Genomic DNA, 22,465 nt, shown 5'->3' with positions numbered 1-22,465 from the left:
TCTGTACGAATCAATACAGTAGAAGTAATTATGTTTGATAGAAATGTCAACGTTTTATAAGTTGTACACTGGCAATATAGCTTATTTAATCACTATCAAAGAGTTAAAATACCATTAATTATGACAAATGCTAAACGAGATTTGCAAAACTTTGCTGTTTGTTCCATTTAAATATGGATAATGGACGGATTGAAAGACATAAAATACATATGTACTACACTGCATTTTTTCTTGGCAAATTATTCTAGAAAACAAGTGTGAACCAGATTGGATGTGTATACTTCAATGTGATAAATAGCTTCAGTAACTATTAGATTCTATTTTGCTATTTTATATTCCAACATAAATCCCGGTAGACTTCAATTTTGAAATACAAACTAATCGTTATAAAAGCCTGCTCATACACATTTGAAAGTACCGCCCTGGATGATGACGATAAATGTGTTGATGAAAATGATATGATGATGTTGACGATGACGATGACGACGATGATGATGACGATGACGTTGATGATGACGTTGATAATGATGTTGATGATGATGATGATGATGATAATGATGGTGATGATGATGATGATGATGATGATAATGATGATGAAGATGACGATGATGATTATGATAATGGTGATGATAATTATGACGATCACGACGACGACGACGACGGCGATGATGAAGATGATGATGATGATGATGATAATGATGATACTGATGCTGCTGATAATAATGATGATGGTGATAATGATGCTGCAGCTGCTACTGATGATGATGGTGATGATGATGCTGATGATGATGATTATGATGATGATGGTGATGATGATGATTATGATGATACTGATGATGATGATGATGATGATGATGATGATAATGATCATGATGATGATGATAATGATGATGATTATGATGATGATGATGATGATGATGATGATGATGATGATGATGATGATGATGATGATGATGATGATGATGATGATGATGATGATGATGATGATGATGATGATGATGATGATGATGATGATGATGATGATGATGATGATGATGATGATGATGATGATGATGATGATGATGATGGCGATAATGATGATGATGGCGATGATGATGATGATGATGATGATGATGAAGATGATCGGTATGAATAAATTACTATTAAGAATATATTTATAAGTTATAAGTGACTTTTTTTAATATACAACTTTAAGTGTCAACCGTCAGTTTGTTTAGCAAAATTAAACTTGTTAGTGTAGTATGCTTTGTTACCAGTGACAACTTGAATATGTAAAATGTTACAGATTAAATATTATCAGCAAAATTGTTTTAGATACGTGTGTGTTTGTCCACATTTCCAAACAAAACGTTCAGAAGATTTCGATTTATATTTATGATTATGCAAACAACGAATCTCTGTATATTATATTTCTTTGTTAGATGTCGGTCATTTCTTGATTGTTATGTATATATATATATATATATATATATATATATATATATATATATATATATATATATATATATATATATATATATATATATATATATATATATATATATATATATATATATATATATATATATGTAGTGTTTACCTTTTCGAATTGAAAACTGTTTTAAGAACCATATATACTACTCCAAATTTGCTAAGGATCACTGTTTATAGTGTGTGTAATTTAAAGTTCACCCTAGCTATTCCGCCAGCGTCACGCATCAATGATAAATCAATATAGAAAAAAAATCAAAAACACATTCTAATATCAAAACCTGAAATATAACAATTTAAAATGAACGTTATCCAAAATTAAAAATAATGTGAACATGAAATGTGATCCTTAGCAAATTGTGAGTAGTGTATTCAGTTTGTGTGAAAATCCATTTCATTTGTCGTATATCTCTGTATTTACAGACATTATTTGCTTTCCATAATATTTATGTTTATGTCTTCGTACTGTGCATTCTAAAATTTGTAACGTGTAACTCGTTCCTTGTGAGAAATCGTCATATCCTTTAAAGCACAGACGTTATATATACTGTCCCATTAATAATACATTAACCATAGTCATATTCCAAGATATATTCCTTGATATAATAGACTATGCGTAGATAATGCATGCCGTATATGACGTTTATATCCGCGGGTTGCTTCCCTTGTTATTTAACCCTTGTATTTTAAAATGTGACATGTATTATTTAAATGAACGAATTATGAAAAGTTGCCTTTGCAGAGATAATGTTATCCTGCATCTGCAGTTTTGATGTGCTGGCTGCTTCCTCTATCTTATATTCAGTGTATTTCTAAAATAACAAGTATTATGTTAACACGTTCAATGGTTTACTTTTTTATTAAACCTTGTTAAGTACTCTTAAGTTAATCTCCATCATCATCATTAGAAGCAGCATCATATTCTAGCATTATCAACATATAGTTTACACATACATCAACGTCAATTACCTAAGAAGCATTATACTTATTTACAAACTCAACGACAGCACAGTTAAATTATTTAATATTATTAGATGAGTATTATTATGTTACCGTAAATTCAAAAAGGAACAGCGCGATTAATAATTTGCAAATTTAAATCAACCGATACTATTGCAAATATACATATTAAAAAACTTATGTAAAAGCATTCACATGCTTTTTTTGAAAAAAAACATGACATTTTGAAGTACACAATTCCTTATGTCTGGCCTCTACATTAAAAAACATCCAGAAAGTAAGAGACTCAATTGCAGTTTTATTTCATTTAACCGACTTCTTACAATATCTGGTAGATTTATATTTTAACTAAATTACACTATTTTTCATTGACCAGAATTTAATTTAAATGTTGAAGTCATTAAGTTATTAGTTATTTATTACGTTCATGCACAGTGAGGATTGGATAAATATCACAACCCTTTTCCTCAAAAAACTTCATGAAAGCACCGCAATCATATAGTAATAGTGTAGATTTCTCCTTCTTTTCAAGGCTGGTTCGTGATCTGGAAGTTGTTCCTGAGTAAATTCAAGTTTGTAAAAGAGCTCCTAAGCACAAATGAATCAGACACAGACCTCTGGACAGAGCGGCAAGAAGAAGTCGCTTAAAACTGAGAATGTCAGATTGAATTTAGCGTTCTCCGGAAGCATCTGCAGACGGCGATTTCACTGGTTGCTAACAATATTGGCGCCGGCTACTTGTCCCCAATGTATCAGTTCAAAACAGCGCAAAAACACATGTTTTAGTTCTTAGACACTGGCTACTTTGAAAATTTAACTGGCTACTGTTGAATTTTCTAATAAGAAAATTATAACATTATTGTTTCACAAGTGACAGTGATTTTTACATCATAAATGGGTTACTGGATGTCAAATTTTAAAAGGACGCGGCCGACATAAGAGGTCATGTTTTATTTAAAGACAATAGATTTTCCATAAGGAGTCTTGATTTAAAGAAGTGAATGAATTTGCTTGGTTCAACTGTGTTTAAGTTGGAAATCACCAAGAGCATATGCACACATTTTAGTTGTAGTGAACATTATTAGGGTTAAAAAAAGAATAACTCAGGGGTTGTGCTTCTGTCTGCCATGCATGAATTATTATTATATTGTCAGTACTTAAGTATGTACAAGAGTGTTTTAACTGTCACAACAAATGAGATACAACACTGAATATCGTCATCATTAAGAAAGATAATGAAATAAAATTATTTTCAATCACTGTTTAAACAAAGAAACTTCTTGCTGAGTTGGCTTTTCCTTAAACAAGAGTTAAATTGATAAAAAATATCTTTGTATTGTTTATTTGCTACTAAAATAAAATTTAACTTTGTAAAAATATTTTTTTGCAAATGTGTGCTTTAAATGCATTTCAAAATGTTATATTGCTCAATATGTTTTGAAGTGTGTTCCCTTTGTTATAAATAGATTGCAAGTGATCAGGAATATGCATATTGTATACAGGTCTTTTGTTATTGAGATATTATTTGTTTGATCATTTACGGTGTAAGCTGGTTTATTCAATATTATATCATATTTAAAATATTTACAAGTCCTGAGGTGCTTAGTTCTCTCTGCTGTTTTGGTATTGAAATACATCTATGGCTGATTTTTTAAGGAATGTCTGTAATAATACATAATTGTAAATGGTGATTTCACCATTTTATCGTACTTTATATCAACTGTGAACACATTAAAATATTCTTAATATTAGCATTTATTCATTATAATCTATACAATCATGTTTTTCTCAGTGCAGTTTGCTGTTAAATGGTTTGCACTTATGATGAGACATTCATGCTTTTAATTATAAGTCTCAACAAATTTAAAGATAGTAAAATTAGGAATCAGCAATTAAAAGAGACATGTAAATTTGCAGTCAAGGTTTAAGGATATTTTGTTACCTTGAAGAAGATTGTTTTTTATTTTATGAAAATGGGTTAAAATGTAGCATTTTCCTTTATTTGTTAATTTATTTGGTGTAAGAATTTTCAAAATATCAATGCTTTACATGAAGATGAGCTCTTGTGATCACACTATGTTCATGTCTGACTTCTGTCATCGTGCGGTGTGCCATGTGTAGTTTTGGTCATCCAATTTTAAGTTCTAAACCCTCTTGACATTTTTCATCCAAAATTGATTAAACTTGTAAGAATGTTTATCTGAACAAGATCTTAGCGGGGTTTAAATTTGGGTCACATGCCTAAAAAAACAAAGTCAGCAGGTCAAATTGTAACAAAAACCTTATACAGGTTTCAATTATGACTGAATTTTGATGAAACTTTGTCAGAATGTTCATTCAGACATTTTCAAGAATGGTTGAGAATCTGGATTATATTTGTTCAAAAACCAGGTCACCAGGTAAAATCTTAGAAAAACATTGTAATCACTCTAATGGCCACATTTACGACTTAATCTTGATGAAACTAAGTAAGAAATGTCAATCTTAACAATATTTAGGCCGAGTTCAAATTTAGGTCTAAAGCGTCCAAAAACAAGGTAACAAGGTCAAATAACAACACTTGTTGTTACTAAATGCAGAAATTAAGCTTGTGTAACATGATGGGCAACTCTTATTCATTATAATATAGAAGTATCGCAGTTACTTCCCTTTGACTGCTGTGTTATTAATTGTAGTTTAATTTACTTGTATTTTCAACAAACTAGTCATAACTGGTTATTATGTAAGGTAATGTAATAACTACGGGTTGTCAAATTTCATTAATTTAAATACAATTTTAAATGTTTTTGTTAGAGTGGCGCATTGTAATAATAAACTTAAACTGTTGCGCGAATTTGAATTATGTATTACTGGTATGAAATGTATATATTATATACTTGCTTTTTGCTGCTGTATGGTTGTTATGCAAAATCATTTAGAATTAATGTTTAAGTGGGATATTGGAGAGATTGACATACTTTGTTTTATTGTATTAAATGCGGTAATACGAAAACGATTAGTTTGTTATGTTTATGTATTACAAGTAAGTATGAAATATTCTTCAATCATTGGATTTTTTCAATCACACATTTTTGCAAATACCCGTCGCAGTGAATCTTTAAAATTGAATTTAAATGAATTTGAAGTCATCCAATCTACAAACAACATCTAGTAAATACTGCTTATACACATGCATCTTTCCGACATGATCATTATGTACGGAATACAGTTTGTGTCATATACGTTTAAACAAGACTCGGAGTTCTATAAAACCTCTCTTTGGGAAAACGGGCTTTAATGCATGTGCATAAAGTGTCGTCCTAGATTGTCATGTGCAATCCACACAGGCTTATCAGGGACTATACTCTCCGCTTTTATGGACTTTTTTGTTTGAATGAAGTCTCTTTCAACGAAAATCCAGTTTTGTGCACTTAAACAATCTTGTATGGCTGGCATTTGCTTAATGTAAGACATAAAGGATATATTATAGACAATATACATTCCATATATGTAAACGTATATTAAAACTAAACATGTGTACGTAGATGTAAATGATAGTATTCCTCGTCATGGAACAAAAGGGAGCAACAGGCATTGCACGATAATTATCAACCATATTAGTGAACATAATTCAATACAAAATAATTGTTAATGGCGCCACATCCTATCATTAGCGCCATCTCCTAAGCATTGGGGAAAAATTCAAAATTATCTACTACGTCGGCAAGAAGCCAATATGTTTTGTGCATGCAGTATCTAGTATATGTTGTACGCAATCGTTTAATTGGGTGAACATTTTCTCGTAGCAGAGGACAAACTAATCGAAATGCTTTTTAAAACTCCACCATGCCACAACTTATAAAGGTATTCACGTTTTTAATTGTGCTGAGAATGTATGTTTATGTACATTTTGGGATGAATTAATCTTCCCTGAATCGCACTACATTTCCCGATTTTAATAATATTACGAAATATGTTGAAAAAAATCCATATAAAACTTAATCACCCTTTGAAATTATCCATTACATTTCAAAACATCCGGGCCTGAGCGCCACCTCGGAAGTTGCATTGGCTCATTTATTAATGCATCTCAAATAAAGAGGTGGCGCGCGTGATTAACGGCCTTGAGTCTTTGCAGTAAAATTAAGGACGACACTTAACGCTTTTTTGTTTAAAAGAAGTCTCTTCTGTTCGGAAATCCAGACAAAATGGAAAGTGTCGTCTCTAATTAGCATGTGCGTACTGCACAGGCTGATCCGAGACGACATTCTACGCGTAAGCATTAGGCCCCGTTTTCCTAGAACGAGGTCAATTTATTCATGAACAAGACTAGTAGTTCCTTACATAGGTTATCTCTCTTCAGTACTGGAATGAATTGCATATTTTGTGTAACGTTGCACTTCATTCAAGTATGCGTGCGAGTGTATACAGTTTTCAGTTTACAACTTAATTTATCAGTGTAGTATATCGTGTTTCAGGAAACATAAACAGGATGTTGAGCTTTAAGTTTTTAATTTAATGACAAGTTAAGTTGTACATTTGAAGTGAGTTGTAACGGGGTACTGTGAAGTATTATTTGTGCAGTATTTATAATGGTCATAGGCGGAATTCAACGCGCTTGAAGTGTTATTGAAATAAAATATACCTTATATATTAACTAAGGTTCTTTCCTCTGTGGAATGTAATATAAACTACACCTCACTGAGTCATTGTATCAGTTGTCTTGAAATATATTTTACGACTACTACGTGAACTAAAATTCAAGTATATTTCAACTGTGTTTACATTTTTTCGTTTGTACAAATCCATTTGCACTTAACCTACCGAACATCTGCAACGGTAAACGGGTTTATTTAATGAGATATGCTAATGATTTAACGGTTTTTATGAACTAACCAAACGTTTGCGGTTTACACATATGACTGTTCTTTAGCAATTCGAAGTTGGAGAGAAAGCGAGAGAGAGAGATAGAGAGAAACGATCCCCACAAAGTTGGAAGTAACCGATCTATATAGGAAGTGCTGATTATAGTTAAAGAGACATGGACGAGAGCCCGTTACAAGCTAGCGATGGGCGGCGGTTTAAAGAGTAAGTCTTTTTTATTTGAAATATGTTATACTATTTTGTTCAATCGTACAATGAGCTTGAATGTCATTGTTTTTAGTAGTTCTCCACGAAACTAGATCTACTCATTATGCGTTCAAATGAAAATGATAAAAAAGGACATAATAACACCATCACCATCAGCTGGGTTTACAGCCTTCACCACAACCAACCTAATGCAATCCCTTAATCGTTATCCAACACCAACGAGCGTCGATGCTACTGCTACAACCATTATTTGAAACTGTCCGCTTCCAAAATAAATACTGCGACTATCGGTTCTTATGCTGCAAATTACATCTCCCATTTTAAAGGAACTTTTTCACGTTTGTTAAAAATGTTTCAAATGTGCAAATTGTCATTGTTGTTATGATTTTTGGGAGGAACAGTAAAACTGATCATATACCATGATCTAAAATGTTCATTATTTGCATGTTTTGACGATTAAAAAAATAAAGTTATAGAGCGTTACCAACGCGAAACGAATGAATAATTTGAGAGTTCTGGTGTTATCGTTATAATTTGTGACATTACGAGGTTTGCTTGTTTAATGCGCAAAATACACCACTCACTGTGTGAACAGTGCATTTTTAGATCGCTTTTGGGATCGCCTTTTGTCCGTCGTGCGTCCGTCGTCAACATTTTGCCTTGTGAACATTCTTAGAGGCAACATTTCTTGTCTGATCTTCATGAAACTTGGTCAGAACATTTGTCCCGATGATACCTCGACTGAGTTCGAAACTGGGTCATGCTGGGTCAAAAACTAGGTCAGTAGGAAAAACCTGGTGAACACTGTAGAAGTCACATTTGATGCCCAATCTTCATGTAAATTTTGCCAATATGTTTGAAATTGTCATAATGATATGTTGGTTGAGTTTAAAAATTGTTCCGGTCCGTTGAAAAACATGGCCGCCAGGGGGCGAGGCAGTGTTCCTTATGGCTATAGAGAAACCTTGTGAACACTCTAGAAGTCACACTTTTTGCCCAATCATCATGAAACTTGGTCAAAACATTGGGTTCATTGATATATCGGATGAGTTCGAAAATGGTCCAGATCGTTGGAAAAACCATGGCCGCCAGGGGGCGGGGCAGTTTTCTCTATATGTATATAGTGAAAACATGTGAACACTCTAGAAGTCACATTTTTGGTCCAATCTTCATGAAATTTGGTCAGAACATTTTTTCCTGGATACGACGGTTGAGTGTGAAAATGGTTTAGATCAGTAAAAGAGCATGGCCTACATGGGGGGGGTCTTTTTTCCTTATATTTATATAGTAAAAAAGCTTGTGGACACTCTAGAAGTCACATTTGTTGCCTAATCATCATGAAATTTGGTCAAAACATTGGTTATGTGGATATCTCGGACGAGTTTGAAAACAGTAGTGAACATTTGAAAAACATGACCATAATAATACAGGATTATTATGTTGAGGATTGGTTGGGGATGAAGTGCAACAAACATATTTTTGCCGTCTGAAAACCCTTTATTAAGTATTCTCAAAATTTTAAGTAGTAATATTGATTTCACAAAAAATTACTTGAGCAGTTCTAAGTCAGGCCCCAGAGAGAAAGAGTAGAAACTATTCTCCCACTATCTTGTGTCAATTACATGTTAATTTGATGCAGTGGTCAGCTTACCAGCAGGCAGTCAATGAAAAGTAATAAATCACATGTAATGGGGCTGATAAGCTCAGGCTATATGTTTCCTTGATACCTTGATTGCAGATAAAAAGACACTGCGTTCATTTAACTGTGAATATTGTTAAGTTTTAAGCAACTGATTTGAAGTTTTATTCAAAGTTATTAGTTATTCTAAGTGTGTACTTTGTCAGATTTTCAAGAGGGGTCCATATTGCACAAGATCCTTCTCAGAAAGAAATGATGGTAAATTATTTGTTTATTTTAAGCATTGATTAATTTTGAATATCATAATTCTGGATATCAGTCCGTTGTTTGCCTATTTCTTTGAAATTTCAACAGAAGTTACCAAAATATTCTTTGAATATGCAGGGACTTGTGTTTTAGCTTCATTGTATATGATAGAAGTTACTAATTAGGCGAAATTAAAAAAATCTAGAAACCGGTAAAGGGCGGAGCTACCGTGTTTTTTTTTAAATTTCACCCAATAAGTACTGATTTATTTCAGTGTTTAACATCAGTTGTCCTAATATGAATAGCTGAAATGTAGATAGCAGATTACCATTCAGTTTACTCATGCACATTCATTCCGAACTCTTAATTATATTGATACCACTGTATAGCAATTGCTGTTCCCTGGAAAGGGCTGTAAACACGAAGTTAGGCATCAAGCAACTGCCAGAGATAATGAGGTACCTTCCGTGGCTAATGGCTATTTCATTGGTCTGCGGCCATTAAATTACATGCAGCAATATGTGTGACAAGTGGCCAGCACAGGAATTTGGGGCCTGACTCTAAACTGTAGGGGAGAAACAACTGTATATGACTTGAATTGTGTTTGACCTCCAATCATGAATGCATGGCTTGTCAAGAATGCACTCTTATTTCTCCATTGATCCCATTCATACACCTGCTTATCAGCAACTAATTAATTATCTCTTGACTGAGCATGAATTGTTAATGTGATGTATCAGGCTTGCAGCTTAAAAGCCCTTAGTCCCTAAAAATAGGCCTCAGCTGGGAACTCACATCAAAGACCTTTAGACTGATAAGAATGGAACACAAATTGTTATGGCACACAGTTTATGGATGTCAGGTAAGTAGTTTTGGTGTGACAATCAAAGATTTGTGTTTTAAATAGGGTTGATTGTTGTTTTAATTGGAAATATCATTGCAACGCGAGTCTGAAAATAGTTCCAGTTTGTTTAAAAGCAAGGGCCTGAGGTGGGTGGCAGATTTCTTTTTATTGCTATAGTGAAACATTGTGAACTCTCTATAAGTTACATTTTCGTTCAATCTTAATGAAACATGCTGAGAACATATGTTCCTATAATATCTTGATTTACTTTGAAAATGGCTCCGGTGCTCTGAAGAGCATGGTTTCCAGGGGCGAGCGAATTTCTTCTTGTGAACCTTATGATAATATTTATGTTTCAGGAAGTACTTTTATTATTTTGAACATCACCTTCCCAGAATAGTTTAGTTCCTTTGGGTCTCAGGTGAGCGCCTTAGGGCCCATGGCCATCTTGTTTACTGGAGCAATTTGGTTCCAATGTTTACATTTATCAAATTTCTAAGCATTTAATGACAAACTTTAATACACGCCAAAGTCTGTGAAAAAGTCTATTTAAGTTATTTACCATACTACCTATCTCATGTATGGTAACGGCACCACCTTGCATAACGCAACCACCACCACCACTAACACCGCCTAGGCACCACCACCACAATTACCGTCGCCGTCATCATCATCATCACCATCATCATCATCATCATCATCATCATCATCATCATCATCATCATCATCATCATCATCATCATCATCATCATCATCACAATCATCATTATCATCACCATCATCATCATCAACAACAACATCAACAACAACATCACCATCAGCAACCTCATCGTTGTCGTCACCATCATCATCATCATCATTAATATAATTATTATCATTTTTATAATTTTTATAAAAACAAGCAAATTCGTTGAATTTATATCCCCCGCCAATATGCTTCTGGACACAAAATGTTATATTTGACACTCAAAAAAGCATTTATTAAGATACACAGGGCCATAACTCCGTTATTAACAGATGGTGTACAATGCCATTTGGCGTGCATCATCCTGTTATCCATATATATACTCATACCAAGTTTCAATGAAGTCCGCCCAAGCACTTCCAAGATATTGCTCCGGACGGACGGACGGAAAGACGGATGGAAGGACGGACAACGCCAAAACAATATCTCTCCGCCTATGGCGAGGGATAATAATAGATATTAGTATTATTATCATCATTATTATTGTTCTGATTATTTGCATACGATTGCAGGATATTGCCGAATAATTCGCCATGCGAGAAAGAGACTGGTCCACTGATTAAGTACCAACTGATAACGATGATCATTTCGGTTAGTATTCAGTAAACATAAATTATTCTGTCAAGCAAAACTTCCCGACCAATGTGATCATTGCAGTTGTGTATTTTGTTCATGAACATGATCATGAATCAGTTTATGCTGATTAATACTACCTAATGTAACCCTCATGGTTATGGGTGTATTTTATCCTAATCAACATAAATAAGATTTTTCATAGTTCACTTCTTTAAATAATGTTAGACTTTCAGTCAGTCTATAATGAGAAACAATCATACCGAATATGGTAGTTATTCCATTTAGTGAATCTGACAAGATCTGAAATATATAAAACAATAAAATACTTAACAATAAAACAATAGTTCTGTTCTAGTGGCCTAAACATGTGTTTTATATGACTCGTATAAGATTCAGGTACACCAGTGACAACAATAATCATAAATACAGAAACGCAACATACAAAACCTTACAAATAATGAATTAAGAATATAACATTAAACACATTTATAAAATGTATACAATTCTTACCAATTTATGGAATTGAGTCCTTTTCTCTGTCACTTCACTGACACTCAGTCACGCTTCTTTCAAGCTACTGGTGCTGTAAATTAGAGCATGCAAACAGATATTATGGTGTTTCAACTGAGTGTATAAGTTGCTATTTAAAAGTGAATTTATTAATTTGCTGCCATTCTGAACATTCGCGAATTCATGTGATTTGAACATTAAAGATTTTCAAACCTCAAACGAAATACAAAGAAAACAATGCAATGCAACCGTTTACAATTACATCCAAAAGATATTATATTATATATATATATAGATATTGAAAAACAATGAAGTTGTTTCTCTGTTTTATATAATTATTTATTATACAATAAAATACAAACACAAGAACCAATACTGACCACTAGAGTGAACTTGAACTCGTTTTGTACATAAAATACAAATGTCTGCCAGCTGTTCCCTCCGAATTGATCATGTGACCACAATCAACAAAATACAATGTTAAAATAATAGGTAAGGATTACAAAACACTAAACAAATCTGGAGAAAGTCGACCTGGTCACACTTATATTAAAATGTTCACTAACATGATAATGGATTGGTTGATGCTGTTTGATACGAATCTTATATTAAAATGTTCATGAACATGATCATAAATCGATTGATGTTGTTTGATACGATCAGAATTATAAAATGTTCATGAACATGATCATGAATCGGTTGATGTTGTTTGATACGATCCTAATAATATAATGTTCATTAACATGATCATGAATCGGCTGATGCTGTTTAATGCGAACATAGAATTAATATGTCGATGCTGCCAACGATGAAGACGATTCTATGGTAATTTTAATGAATATGGTGATGATGCTGTTGATGGGCTCGATGATAGTGGTGATGCTGCTGAGGAATATGATGGTGTTGTTGATGATTGTGATGATAGCTGTGCACATGGTCGTGGTTATGATAGTACTTTGGATGACGATGTTTATGTTGTTGTTGTTTATTATGATGATGATTACCATACGTGTCTATTTTTATTGAGAAGCTTAACAAAGTATAAATGCAGTTATCTTAATTATTTAGTGATTACTCAACCCATTGGCAGTGTGACCTTCTTGTTTTTAAGAAATTACCTTAAATGTGAGTATTGTGAGTGCAACAAGAATCTTTTTTAAACTACTGGTTGATGATTAAGTACTGTTTAAGACAAAACACGTACAGTGATTTTGTTCGCAATACATTTGACAGCGTGTACCTCTTGGATGGGAAAAAAGCGCGATACACCATGCAACTGGGGAAAATGAAACATAATCAATATGCTTATAAATATTATCACTATACCAATGGTTTAAGTCTTATTAATAAGACGCGCACAGAATTTAGAGATACTTTTTATATGGGCTCCAAATATTACCAATATAAATAGTAGGCTAATATTTGAGAGCGTCAACAAGTTGGACTACAAATGGTTTTTAAGTGTATGTTCAACTGCGTTTTCATATTTATATTATAAAGTGCTACGGAATTAAGTTGCTCTATATAAACTCAATAAACCAATTATAAAGTTTATTGGAAATGTTCGGAATCTTTTTTGGGAAATTTTTGTTCGAATTTTGGGAAAAAAATGTTAATTTTTTACCATTGGGAAATATCCTATTTTTACCTTATTTTAATGATTTTATTTCCAGGGGGCGACCATTGCTATACTCTGTATTCTTGAGAATCGCTCCGAACACACGAGATGCAAGGCATTATGGCGCCGACCAGCAGTCATCTTGTAAGACATAAACTATCAAGTTTACTTCGAATATTCTGTCTATTTATTTTCAAATTAGACTTATGTGCATAGAATGAAAATCATTGCATTTATAATAAAAAAATGGTGAAATATATTTCGTCTCTTTTCCATTTTCATAAAATCATTTAAATTTGACGGCATGAAATTTCGTGTTTGTTTTTACACACACAAAGAGTGAAATTTTCGTTGACCTTTTCTTTGATTTCTCTAAAATGGTCATTTTCCTGCGTACAATTACGATTATACATTAAATCAGCTCAGTCTAATACACATGCTAGGCCATTGGAATTGTGCGGACAATTTCGGATACTCATTTCAGTCCAACCAATAAACATGCTGGAAATTGTTCGCACAATTTTACGGTAAATCAGATCAGTAAAGTTAACATGTTGGACCATTGTTCGGACAATTTCGGATATTCACTTTAGTCCAATTAACACGCTGGACTATTGTTGGGACAATTTCGGATACTCATTTCATTCCAAAAACATTCTGGACTATTGTTCGGACAATTTTGGTTACTCATTTTAGTACAATAAACATGCTTGACTATTGTTCGGACAATTCGGATACTCAGTTCAGTCCAGTAAACATGCTAGACCATTGTTCGGACAATTCGGATACTAATTTCAGTCCAATAAACATGCTGGACCATTGTTCGGACAATTTCGGATACATGATGTCATTTGGAAGTATCGCTGGATATTGTTTCGTGCTCTTCAACATCAGAGGACTATTAAGCGCTGGTCCAGCTTGGTATCAAAGTACGTATCTAAACTATACTCAAGTCCTATTGAGGGATTTCTCCGATGTCTGCTGTCTAATGGCCTATTTAATTATTGGTCATTATCAAACATTTATTTGAAAAGTCAGTCACACCCATTCGTTTATTCTGACATAGACGATACTCTATATTCAAATAAAATAGTAGGGTTACGATTGGAAAAAGAATGAACTTACATAATCAATGTAATGAAGTGTATTAAATTGTTTGCGCCGCGGTTGGTTAACACTTGTTCACTTCTGAATGAATGCTACCGTTAAAGGTATGCGTGTTATTGCTTTTGTTATATATTATACATACGTGTTCATCAAATGCATAATGAAGTGTTATTTATTGTGTTTTGGTCCATTATTATTCATAAACAGAAAATGTTTCTCTTAGCACGTGTTTATATTTTCGTGCGTATAAAAATGTCATTTAGGTAGAATAATAAATCGACAACTTGTTTAAGTCATAGATACCGGAGGATCCTGGTAAATAAGCCACTAAAACCTCATTTATGTCACATCATATCCTGTACACATAAATATGTGATAAAGGCGATTGTCGACTGCAAGTATTTTAAAATCATTTATATTCCCCGGCAGGATAACATTTTTTTTTCGTGGACAAGTAAATGCGTGGATTTCGTATTTTGTATTAATGAGGAAATTGCGTTGGTCATTTTCCTATGTGTTTATGTTAAAATCGTGGATCTATCGATCAACAAAAATGGTCATTTTCCTATGTGTTTGTTTAATTCGTGGATTAATCGATGCATATAATAAACCAAAATGTTCATTTTTTATGTGTTTGTGTTTAATTCGTGGATCTATCGATGCACAGAATCAACCAAAATGGTCATTTTTCTATGTGTTTGTGTTTAATTCGTGGATTAATCGATGCGTATTATCAACCAGAATGGTAATTTTCCAATGTTTTTTTTTTAAATTCGTGGATCTATCGATGCACAGAATCAACCAAAATGGTCATTTTCCTATGTGTTTGTGTTTAATTCGTGGATCTATCGATGCAAAGAATGAACCAAAATGGTCATTTTCCTATGTGTTTGTGTTTAATTCGTGGATCTATCGATGCACAGAATCAACCAAAATGGTCATTTTCCAATGTGTTTTTGTTTAATTCGTGTATATATCGATGCACATAATCAATTAAAATGGTAATTTTCCTATGTGTTTGTGTTTAACTATTGGATCTATCGATGCAAAGAATGAACCAAAATGGTTATTTTCCTATGTGTTTGTGTTTAATTCGTGAACCTATCGATGCGCAGAATCAACCAAAATGTTTTTTTTCTATCATGTTTGTTTGAAATTCGCGGATCTATCGATGCACAGAATCAACCATAATGGTCATTTTCCTATGTGTTTGTGTTTAATTCGTGGATCTATCGATGCAGAGAATGAACCAAAATAGTCATTTTCCTATGTGTTTGTTTTAAATTCGTGGATCTATCGATGCACAGAATCAACCAAAATGGTCATTTTCCTATGTGTTAATTTTAAATTCGTAGATCTACTGACGCACAGAATCAACTGAAATGATCATTTTTCTATGTGTTTGTGTGTAATTTAGGGATCTATCGATGCACAAAAGCAACCCAAATGGTCATGTTCATATGTGTTTGTGTTAAATTCGTGGATCTATCGTTGCACAGAAGCAACCCAAATGGTCATTTTCCTAGGTGTTTGTGTTAAATTCATGGATCTATCGATGCGCAGAATCAACCAAAATTAATCTTTAGCGAATAATAATGATTGTACCGTATATGAAGAAATTATTTGATGAAAATAAAAATTACAATAATTACTCGTTTGATATTTCAGCCTTGCTGATAATGCTGTACGTACTGGTCATCGGGTTTTTGTTTTACCCACTGTTCGCCTGTCTAACAACCAGCTGGGTGTTTGTGGGCTCCATATTGGGCCTGGGGTATTGCACATTCTGGTCAGTGAAGTATAATCATTTTAATGCAAATACACGTTTTATTTTATAAAGGTAGTATTAATGGATCTTTAGAACTGTCTGGATAATTTGAATATTATATTGATAATGATATTCGATAGTTATTATATTTCACTGTGAATTGAAGAGCTATTAATATACGTAATAATAATGGTATATTATTCCTGTTCTAGCAATTTTTGTAATGAAAATATATTTGATAAAGAAAAAAAAATAGGTGGGATTAATATTTAAGACCATACACAGTACGGTTATAATTAAGGTATTTGTTTGCTATTATAAGCGAATTCATAGACTGCGGAAAGGCATTTGAGTTATTTTATAACGTTTTACAAACAAATGATTAATTAAAATGAAAATCATATTTTTTTTTACATATTTCTCACGAACTACGCTACAATTTGTATATGTAAAATGTCAAGTCAGGGCTAGACATCATTTATATGTGTCATTTTCTGAATGTGTCGATTGTTTCAACCAAGAGGATCCCATTTATCTGCTCCTTTATTAGCCTCCCTAGAAAACCGGGCGTTATGCATGTGCGAATAGTGTCGTCCCAGATTAGCCTGTGTTGTTAACACAGACCAATGCAAGGACTATATTTTTCACGTATATAGTATTTTTCGTATAAAGAATGTCCCTTCTTAGCGTAATTTCAGTTAAGACGGACAGTGTCGTCCCTTTTTAGACTGTATAGACCGCACAGGCTAATCCGGGACGTCACTTTACGCTTAAGCATTAACCCCCGTTGTCCGAATGCGCGGCTCTATATATTACCATATTAGCGATAGCAACCCTTGTATCTATACAAGGTTGTTGGAGAATCAATTGCGGCACTATGTATACAAATACGGGTAGTTCTATAAATATGCAAGGGCGAGAAACGCGGAATAATATTTGTAGACAAATTACTTGAAACTCATACTTGTTATTGTTTATTATTTTTGGATGTCAGTATCATTAACTAGTATTACTATATAACACTCTATAGTTTAATAAAATAATATCTTTCTGTCCCGTAATCGTTCATAGTTCATAGACGACACATAGTTACTAACAATGTTCATTACTCTTAAATTACCGGTATGTAGCCTATCATTCGATATCTCGTCATGTGCGAATTGCCAAGATGACGAGTTTTGCATTAACTTCCATTTTCTCGTGCCGCGCATGGGACAAGTCGGCCCCTCTCTATTTATGTTAATTTCTCTGCATAATACAGGATAAAATATTCAACAACACCATGTATCAGTTTCTAGTCCAATTTAATGTCTAACATACTTAACATTTTCAGTTATACAAATACGTTGTGATTGCTACATGATCGTATCTTTCTCGATCCGTACGTCTCCAAGTCTAAACGCTAACTGTCTGTTTCCCTCTAACATCTGCCCAGTGAAACTCTGTTATGAATCCCATTGGTCAGTGTTCTATGCTTTTTTATTTCTGATTGGCTGAATTACAACCTGGAGAAGTCACTATTCAAGTATGCACCCGCTAATCAGCATTGTGATACCAATAAATAATGCAAATACAGCCCAAGGCTTGTGTTAACAGCATCGTAACCCCTTTGTTGTTAAACATACACCAGATCCAAATATTTAATCTTTTTGATATACTTGTCAATATTTCGTACATAAAGAAAACCCAAATATTTATATTTCGTACATAAAGAAAACCCAAATATTTCACCCAATTTCTCATCATTATTTGACATTTCTCTTTCAGGTTATACGTTCACTTTATGCTTGTCATAAACTGTCCAAACGGAGGAGAAAACGTATGTAGCATTTAAACTTGTTTATCCCACATGCTGTTTTATTCATTATTTGTGGTTTTACAATTTCAGTATGTTTTCCCAACACGCATGGGAATGCGCATAAATAATGCTGATTACGACACTTTGTGACTGGAAAGAAACACACCTCAATAATTAGTACAAAGTATATTTTTCATGCTTATCAAAAATCCATCAATTCTTTATTTGTTCTCTTCTGAAAACTTATCAACTTAATTGTTTGTTCTATGAAATTGTTCTGTTTTGACAAGATTCTAGATATTGCATCAACTGAAGATATGTTAGGGAATTACCTTATAAACCTTCATTCCAGGGTTTAACGGGCCAAGAAATTGCGAAGCAAATTCCGGTGCTCGTGTGTACAATCGGTCTTGCATTCTGGTACCTGTACGTCCTGATACGGAACAGCATCCGCGCAATTAAAGCTCGATCAGCGGGACCATTTATCGAACGCGTAAGAACTTCATTTCACAGTTGTGCTTGTTGATATTTACATTTTCAGTGTGCTGCTTTCCGTTTTCAAATGAACAGATTTACGATTGACCAACCACATTTACAGATTTACGATTTATCAATCATATGAACAGATCTGCGATTGCCCTATTTAATTTAAAAATCTACGATTTAACTATTTAATTTACAAATTTTCGATCGAAGCTTATTTCCGAGCACAGCTCGTACCATATTCCTGCCGCAAATATCAACACGTCATGATGTCCCATTAAAAATAATGGTTGATATGTATGATTTAAAGTATTTTGTTGTTGTTTTCTTGCATTTTAAAATGGACACAATATACAAGAAGCTCAACTATGTTGAAGATGACGGTGATATGCGTAAAATATAAACACTAACTAGAAATTATTCCATATCTTGAAAGATTTGCTTTGGAATGAAGTGGTTGCCGTTAACCCGGTAGAGTAGTTTGAGAATTGACTTACTGTTGAATTATTTATTTGTATTCGTCCGCATATAATGTTTAATAACTGTTTTCGTGGACAAGAACATTCTTGGATTTATGATGTTCGAAAGAAAGAATGTGCGTTGGTCAGTTTGGGGTCTGTTTATGTTTAATTCGTGGATCAGTCCACCCGTGAAATCGACGAAAATTAATGCCACGCAAATAATAACTGGGTTTACAGTAATTTATATAAATTAATAGAAAGATGAAGTTACGTCAAATCCACACAAATGGAAACTACAGTTACACCAGCAGGAAAGAAACGCGGTCCTCAATAGAAGACGATATATTGTGTTTGGTTGTAAATGTACTTCTGTCATTTTATACATGTGATGTTTGCAAAATATAAATTTGTTTTGGCATATGTTGATTATTTTGTTCCACTCATAAGGTTTAATGATTTATTAACTATAAACATTTAATAAATATTGCATGGTGTTTAGTTAAGTACAATATTGAATGTATATAAAAGTATAATTTCACACTCGTGACTGACCTATCATGCATATTTATTCAATAATCACTTATGAAAGTTTAAACTGAACAATCAGTGAACATAAATATAACCCTTTTTTCAATTTTGAGGTTGAACGTCGAAAGTACGGCACTCCATATAACATCCAGTACGTTAAGAACCTGTTGGCGGGCACGAAGTTATATCAAAACATGTCATTCGACGCCTTGGACGGCGAACCAAGCTGGAAAACAAAGATTCGGTAGGCATAAAGATGTGGTACATTAATAAAAAATGATGTGATATTTACCTGTTTGCATATAACTGATGATGTTAGTAATGGTTTTACTTCCATAAAATATTGCTATGTTGTCAACGATGTACTTACTTTTAATTTTGATATAGTGTAAACGATTCACTTACTTTTTATGTTGATATAGTGTCAACGATTAACTTACTTATAATGTTGATATAGTTTCAACTATTAACTTACTTATAATGTTGTTAACGTGTCAACGATGTACTTACTTACAATGTTGATACAATGTCAACTATATACTTACTTATAATCTTGATATAGTGTCAACGATGTACTTGTTTCAATAGTGTCCATGATTTACTTACAAATAATGTTTCTATATAGTGTCAACTTATATTGCATTAATGGCTTATAAACTTAAAGGAAAATACCTTTTCTTAGAAATATGTAATGTAGTGCTTAAACGTGTGTATTTTCGGCACTCTTTTTCAGTGCACTTTTGCGCCAGTATATCTAGGTAAATGACCCGACATTAAAATATTCGCCGAGGATCATTGGCATTTTCACAGTAGTCTTGATATGTTCATACCAGGTAAGATAAAATGAAACAAGGCTGTCAAGCTTAACATACTTATTACATTTTATTTACACTTAAATGAATCATGAATATTGCTGGGCCAAGTGTGAGGTTGAGCGCTCTAAAAATTGGTTTAAACCCCCAATGCTCTGCATTGACCGTTCCAATGCGGTGACCCCAGCTTTATTCATTTATGTGTTATGTATGCTGTTTTGTATGGTGCTGTTTTGTGCTGTTTTGTGCTGTTTGGGCAATTGGTCACTTGCCTTGCCTAAAATAAAGGACTAACTTATTGTGTATAATGAGAATTAAATACTGCTCCAGAAGCTGGAGTTTCACTCCTTTATATTATATTAGTTAAACTGTTTTAAGTTGTTTAAGATCAATTTCCAATAATCTCAATTTATCCTCCCATAATGTTCATATAACACAAATGTGTGTTTTTAAAAAATAAAAATAAATTAAGTTAATAAAACAAATGACTTCTGGCAGTTTTTAAGGCTGTATTAACAAAGAGTCACGAAGTCAAATTTTCTTGGTTTTTAATGAGATGCAACATATACTTTCCTGTCAGTACATGTAACAATAGTCTCTGAAAAAATAATGTTTTTTTGGATGTATTAAACATGGTAGTATTTAATTGCTTGTACAGCTGCAAGAGTACCTTTCCTTTCGTGTGTCCAATGTACACATGATATAAACTGAAACAGAATCTCATCATTCAATAGTTTTTAGCAAGTATATTAAGGCTTATTAAACATTAGCATTACCTTCATGTTGGTAGCTTTTTCAATACGCTCATGCAATAGTAGCTTTCCTATATATGCGGACAACAGCATTCAGATTAGCAATGGTAAATACAATATGAGTTTTCTAATTAAAACGGAAGTCACGGTGGAATAAAAACAAACACATTTTTGTGGTACTTTCGAGCATAGCTCATTTTACCCTTTCCCAATTCAGTACCAAAGTGAAAATGGCTGTATGCAACCACCATAAAACCAGAACAGCCTGCGAATTGCTCCTCGTTTGTTCAGATTGTGTGCTGTTTGCTGCTTATCAGTATTTTAGGATTTAAAATCAATTCTCTTATAACTAGAATCTAGTTAGAAAGGTCTTCAATTTATTTTGATGCTTAAAGGTTAAAATGCGTATGTGAGTGGTAAAGGGTTAATTAATATTTACCCTCTTGTTTCAGTTCGGTATTGTAATCGTACTGGGATCCTACCAGCTTGAGAAGTTGGTGCAGTTCCTGTACCCAAACACGACGGCCGAAGGCAACAGTACCGTCGACGACAGCGGTTGTTCGTTCCTCAGACTTATGGTCAATACGGTCAACGGTAGGTCAATACGGTATACGGTAGGTGAAGATGGCCGGCGACGGTAAACCAACAATGAAAGTGAATGCGGTAAACGATTGGTACATATGGTCAACGGTTTTCCAAGACGGTCCAACGGTAAACCAACGATTATGGTAGATATTTCAATGGTAAACCAACGTAAGACTTATGGTCAATAAGGTCAATGAGAGGTCAAAAACGGTCAATAATAAGTCCATACGGTCGACGATAAACCAACAATGGTGGTCAATACGGTAAACGATACGGTCAACGGTATTTCAGGACGGCCCAATGGTAAAGCAACAATTATGGTAGATATGCCAATGGTATATAAATCTTAGACTTATGGTAAATAGGTCAACGGTAAGTAAACGCCACAACTCACAACCCATATAACTTAAGACATGAGTATTTACTTAATCAAAGTGCAGAAAATTCGCAGAATTTTGCAGTTACAGGCTACCTGTTTTGATATGTGTTACAT

The 22,465-nt window shown here is 33.5% G+C and overlaps 2 protein-coding genes across 2 annotated transcripts in view; one reads left to right on the top strand and one right to left on the bottom strand.

Moving 5' to 3' along the window:
* Nucleotides 1–22,465, bottom strand: part of LOC127845915 (uncharacterized) — a 462,977-nt gene that overhangs the window by 408,590 nt on the left and 31,922 nt on the right. The window lies entirely within an intron of this gene.
* Nucleotides 6,877–21,261, top strand: LOC127845428 (stimulated by retinoic acid gene 6 protein-like). Its single transcript, XM_052376331.1, has 9 exons — nucleotides 6,877–7,497; nucleotides 11,487–11,565; nucleotides 13,734–13,822; nucleotides 14,477–14,607; nucleotides 16,454–16,574; nucleotides 18,321–18,372; nucleotides 18,704–18,844; nucleotides 19,937–20,067; nucleotides 20,557–21,261. Exons 1-9 carry the CDS (start codon nucleotides 7,451–7,453, stop codon nucleotides 20,579–20,581), a joined length of 816 nt encoding a protein of 271 aa, XP_052232291.1. The 5' UTR covers nucleotides 6,877–7,450; the 3' UTR covers nucleotides 20,582–21,261.

This window comes from Dreissena polymorpha, chromosome 9 (assembly GCF_020536995.1).
Source record: "Dreissena polymorpha isolate Duluth1 chromosome 9, UMN_Dpol_1.0, whole genome shotgun sequence".
In the NCBI taxonomy this organism is placed as follows: Eukaryota; Metazoa; Mollusca; class Bivalvia; order Myida; family Dreissenidae; genus Dreissena; species Dreissena polymorpha.
Note: the sequence above shows the minus strand (reverse complement) of the source record. Positions and strands in the feature narration are given on the sequence as shown.

Coding starts and splice junctions, on each gene's coding strand:
- LOC127845428 (XM_052376331.1), top strand. CDS start 7,451: ATGGACGAGAGCCCGTTACAAGCTAGCGATGGGCGGCGGTTTAAAGA. Junction 18,845..19,936: donor CGGGACCATTTATCGAACGC/GTAAGAACTTCA, acceptor TTCAATTTTGAG/GTTGAACGTCGAAAGTACGG. Junction 20,068..20,556: donor AGCTGGAAAACAAAGATTCG/GTAGGCATAAAG, acceptor ACTCTTTTTCAG/TGCACTTTTGCGCCAGTATA.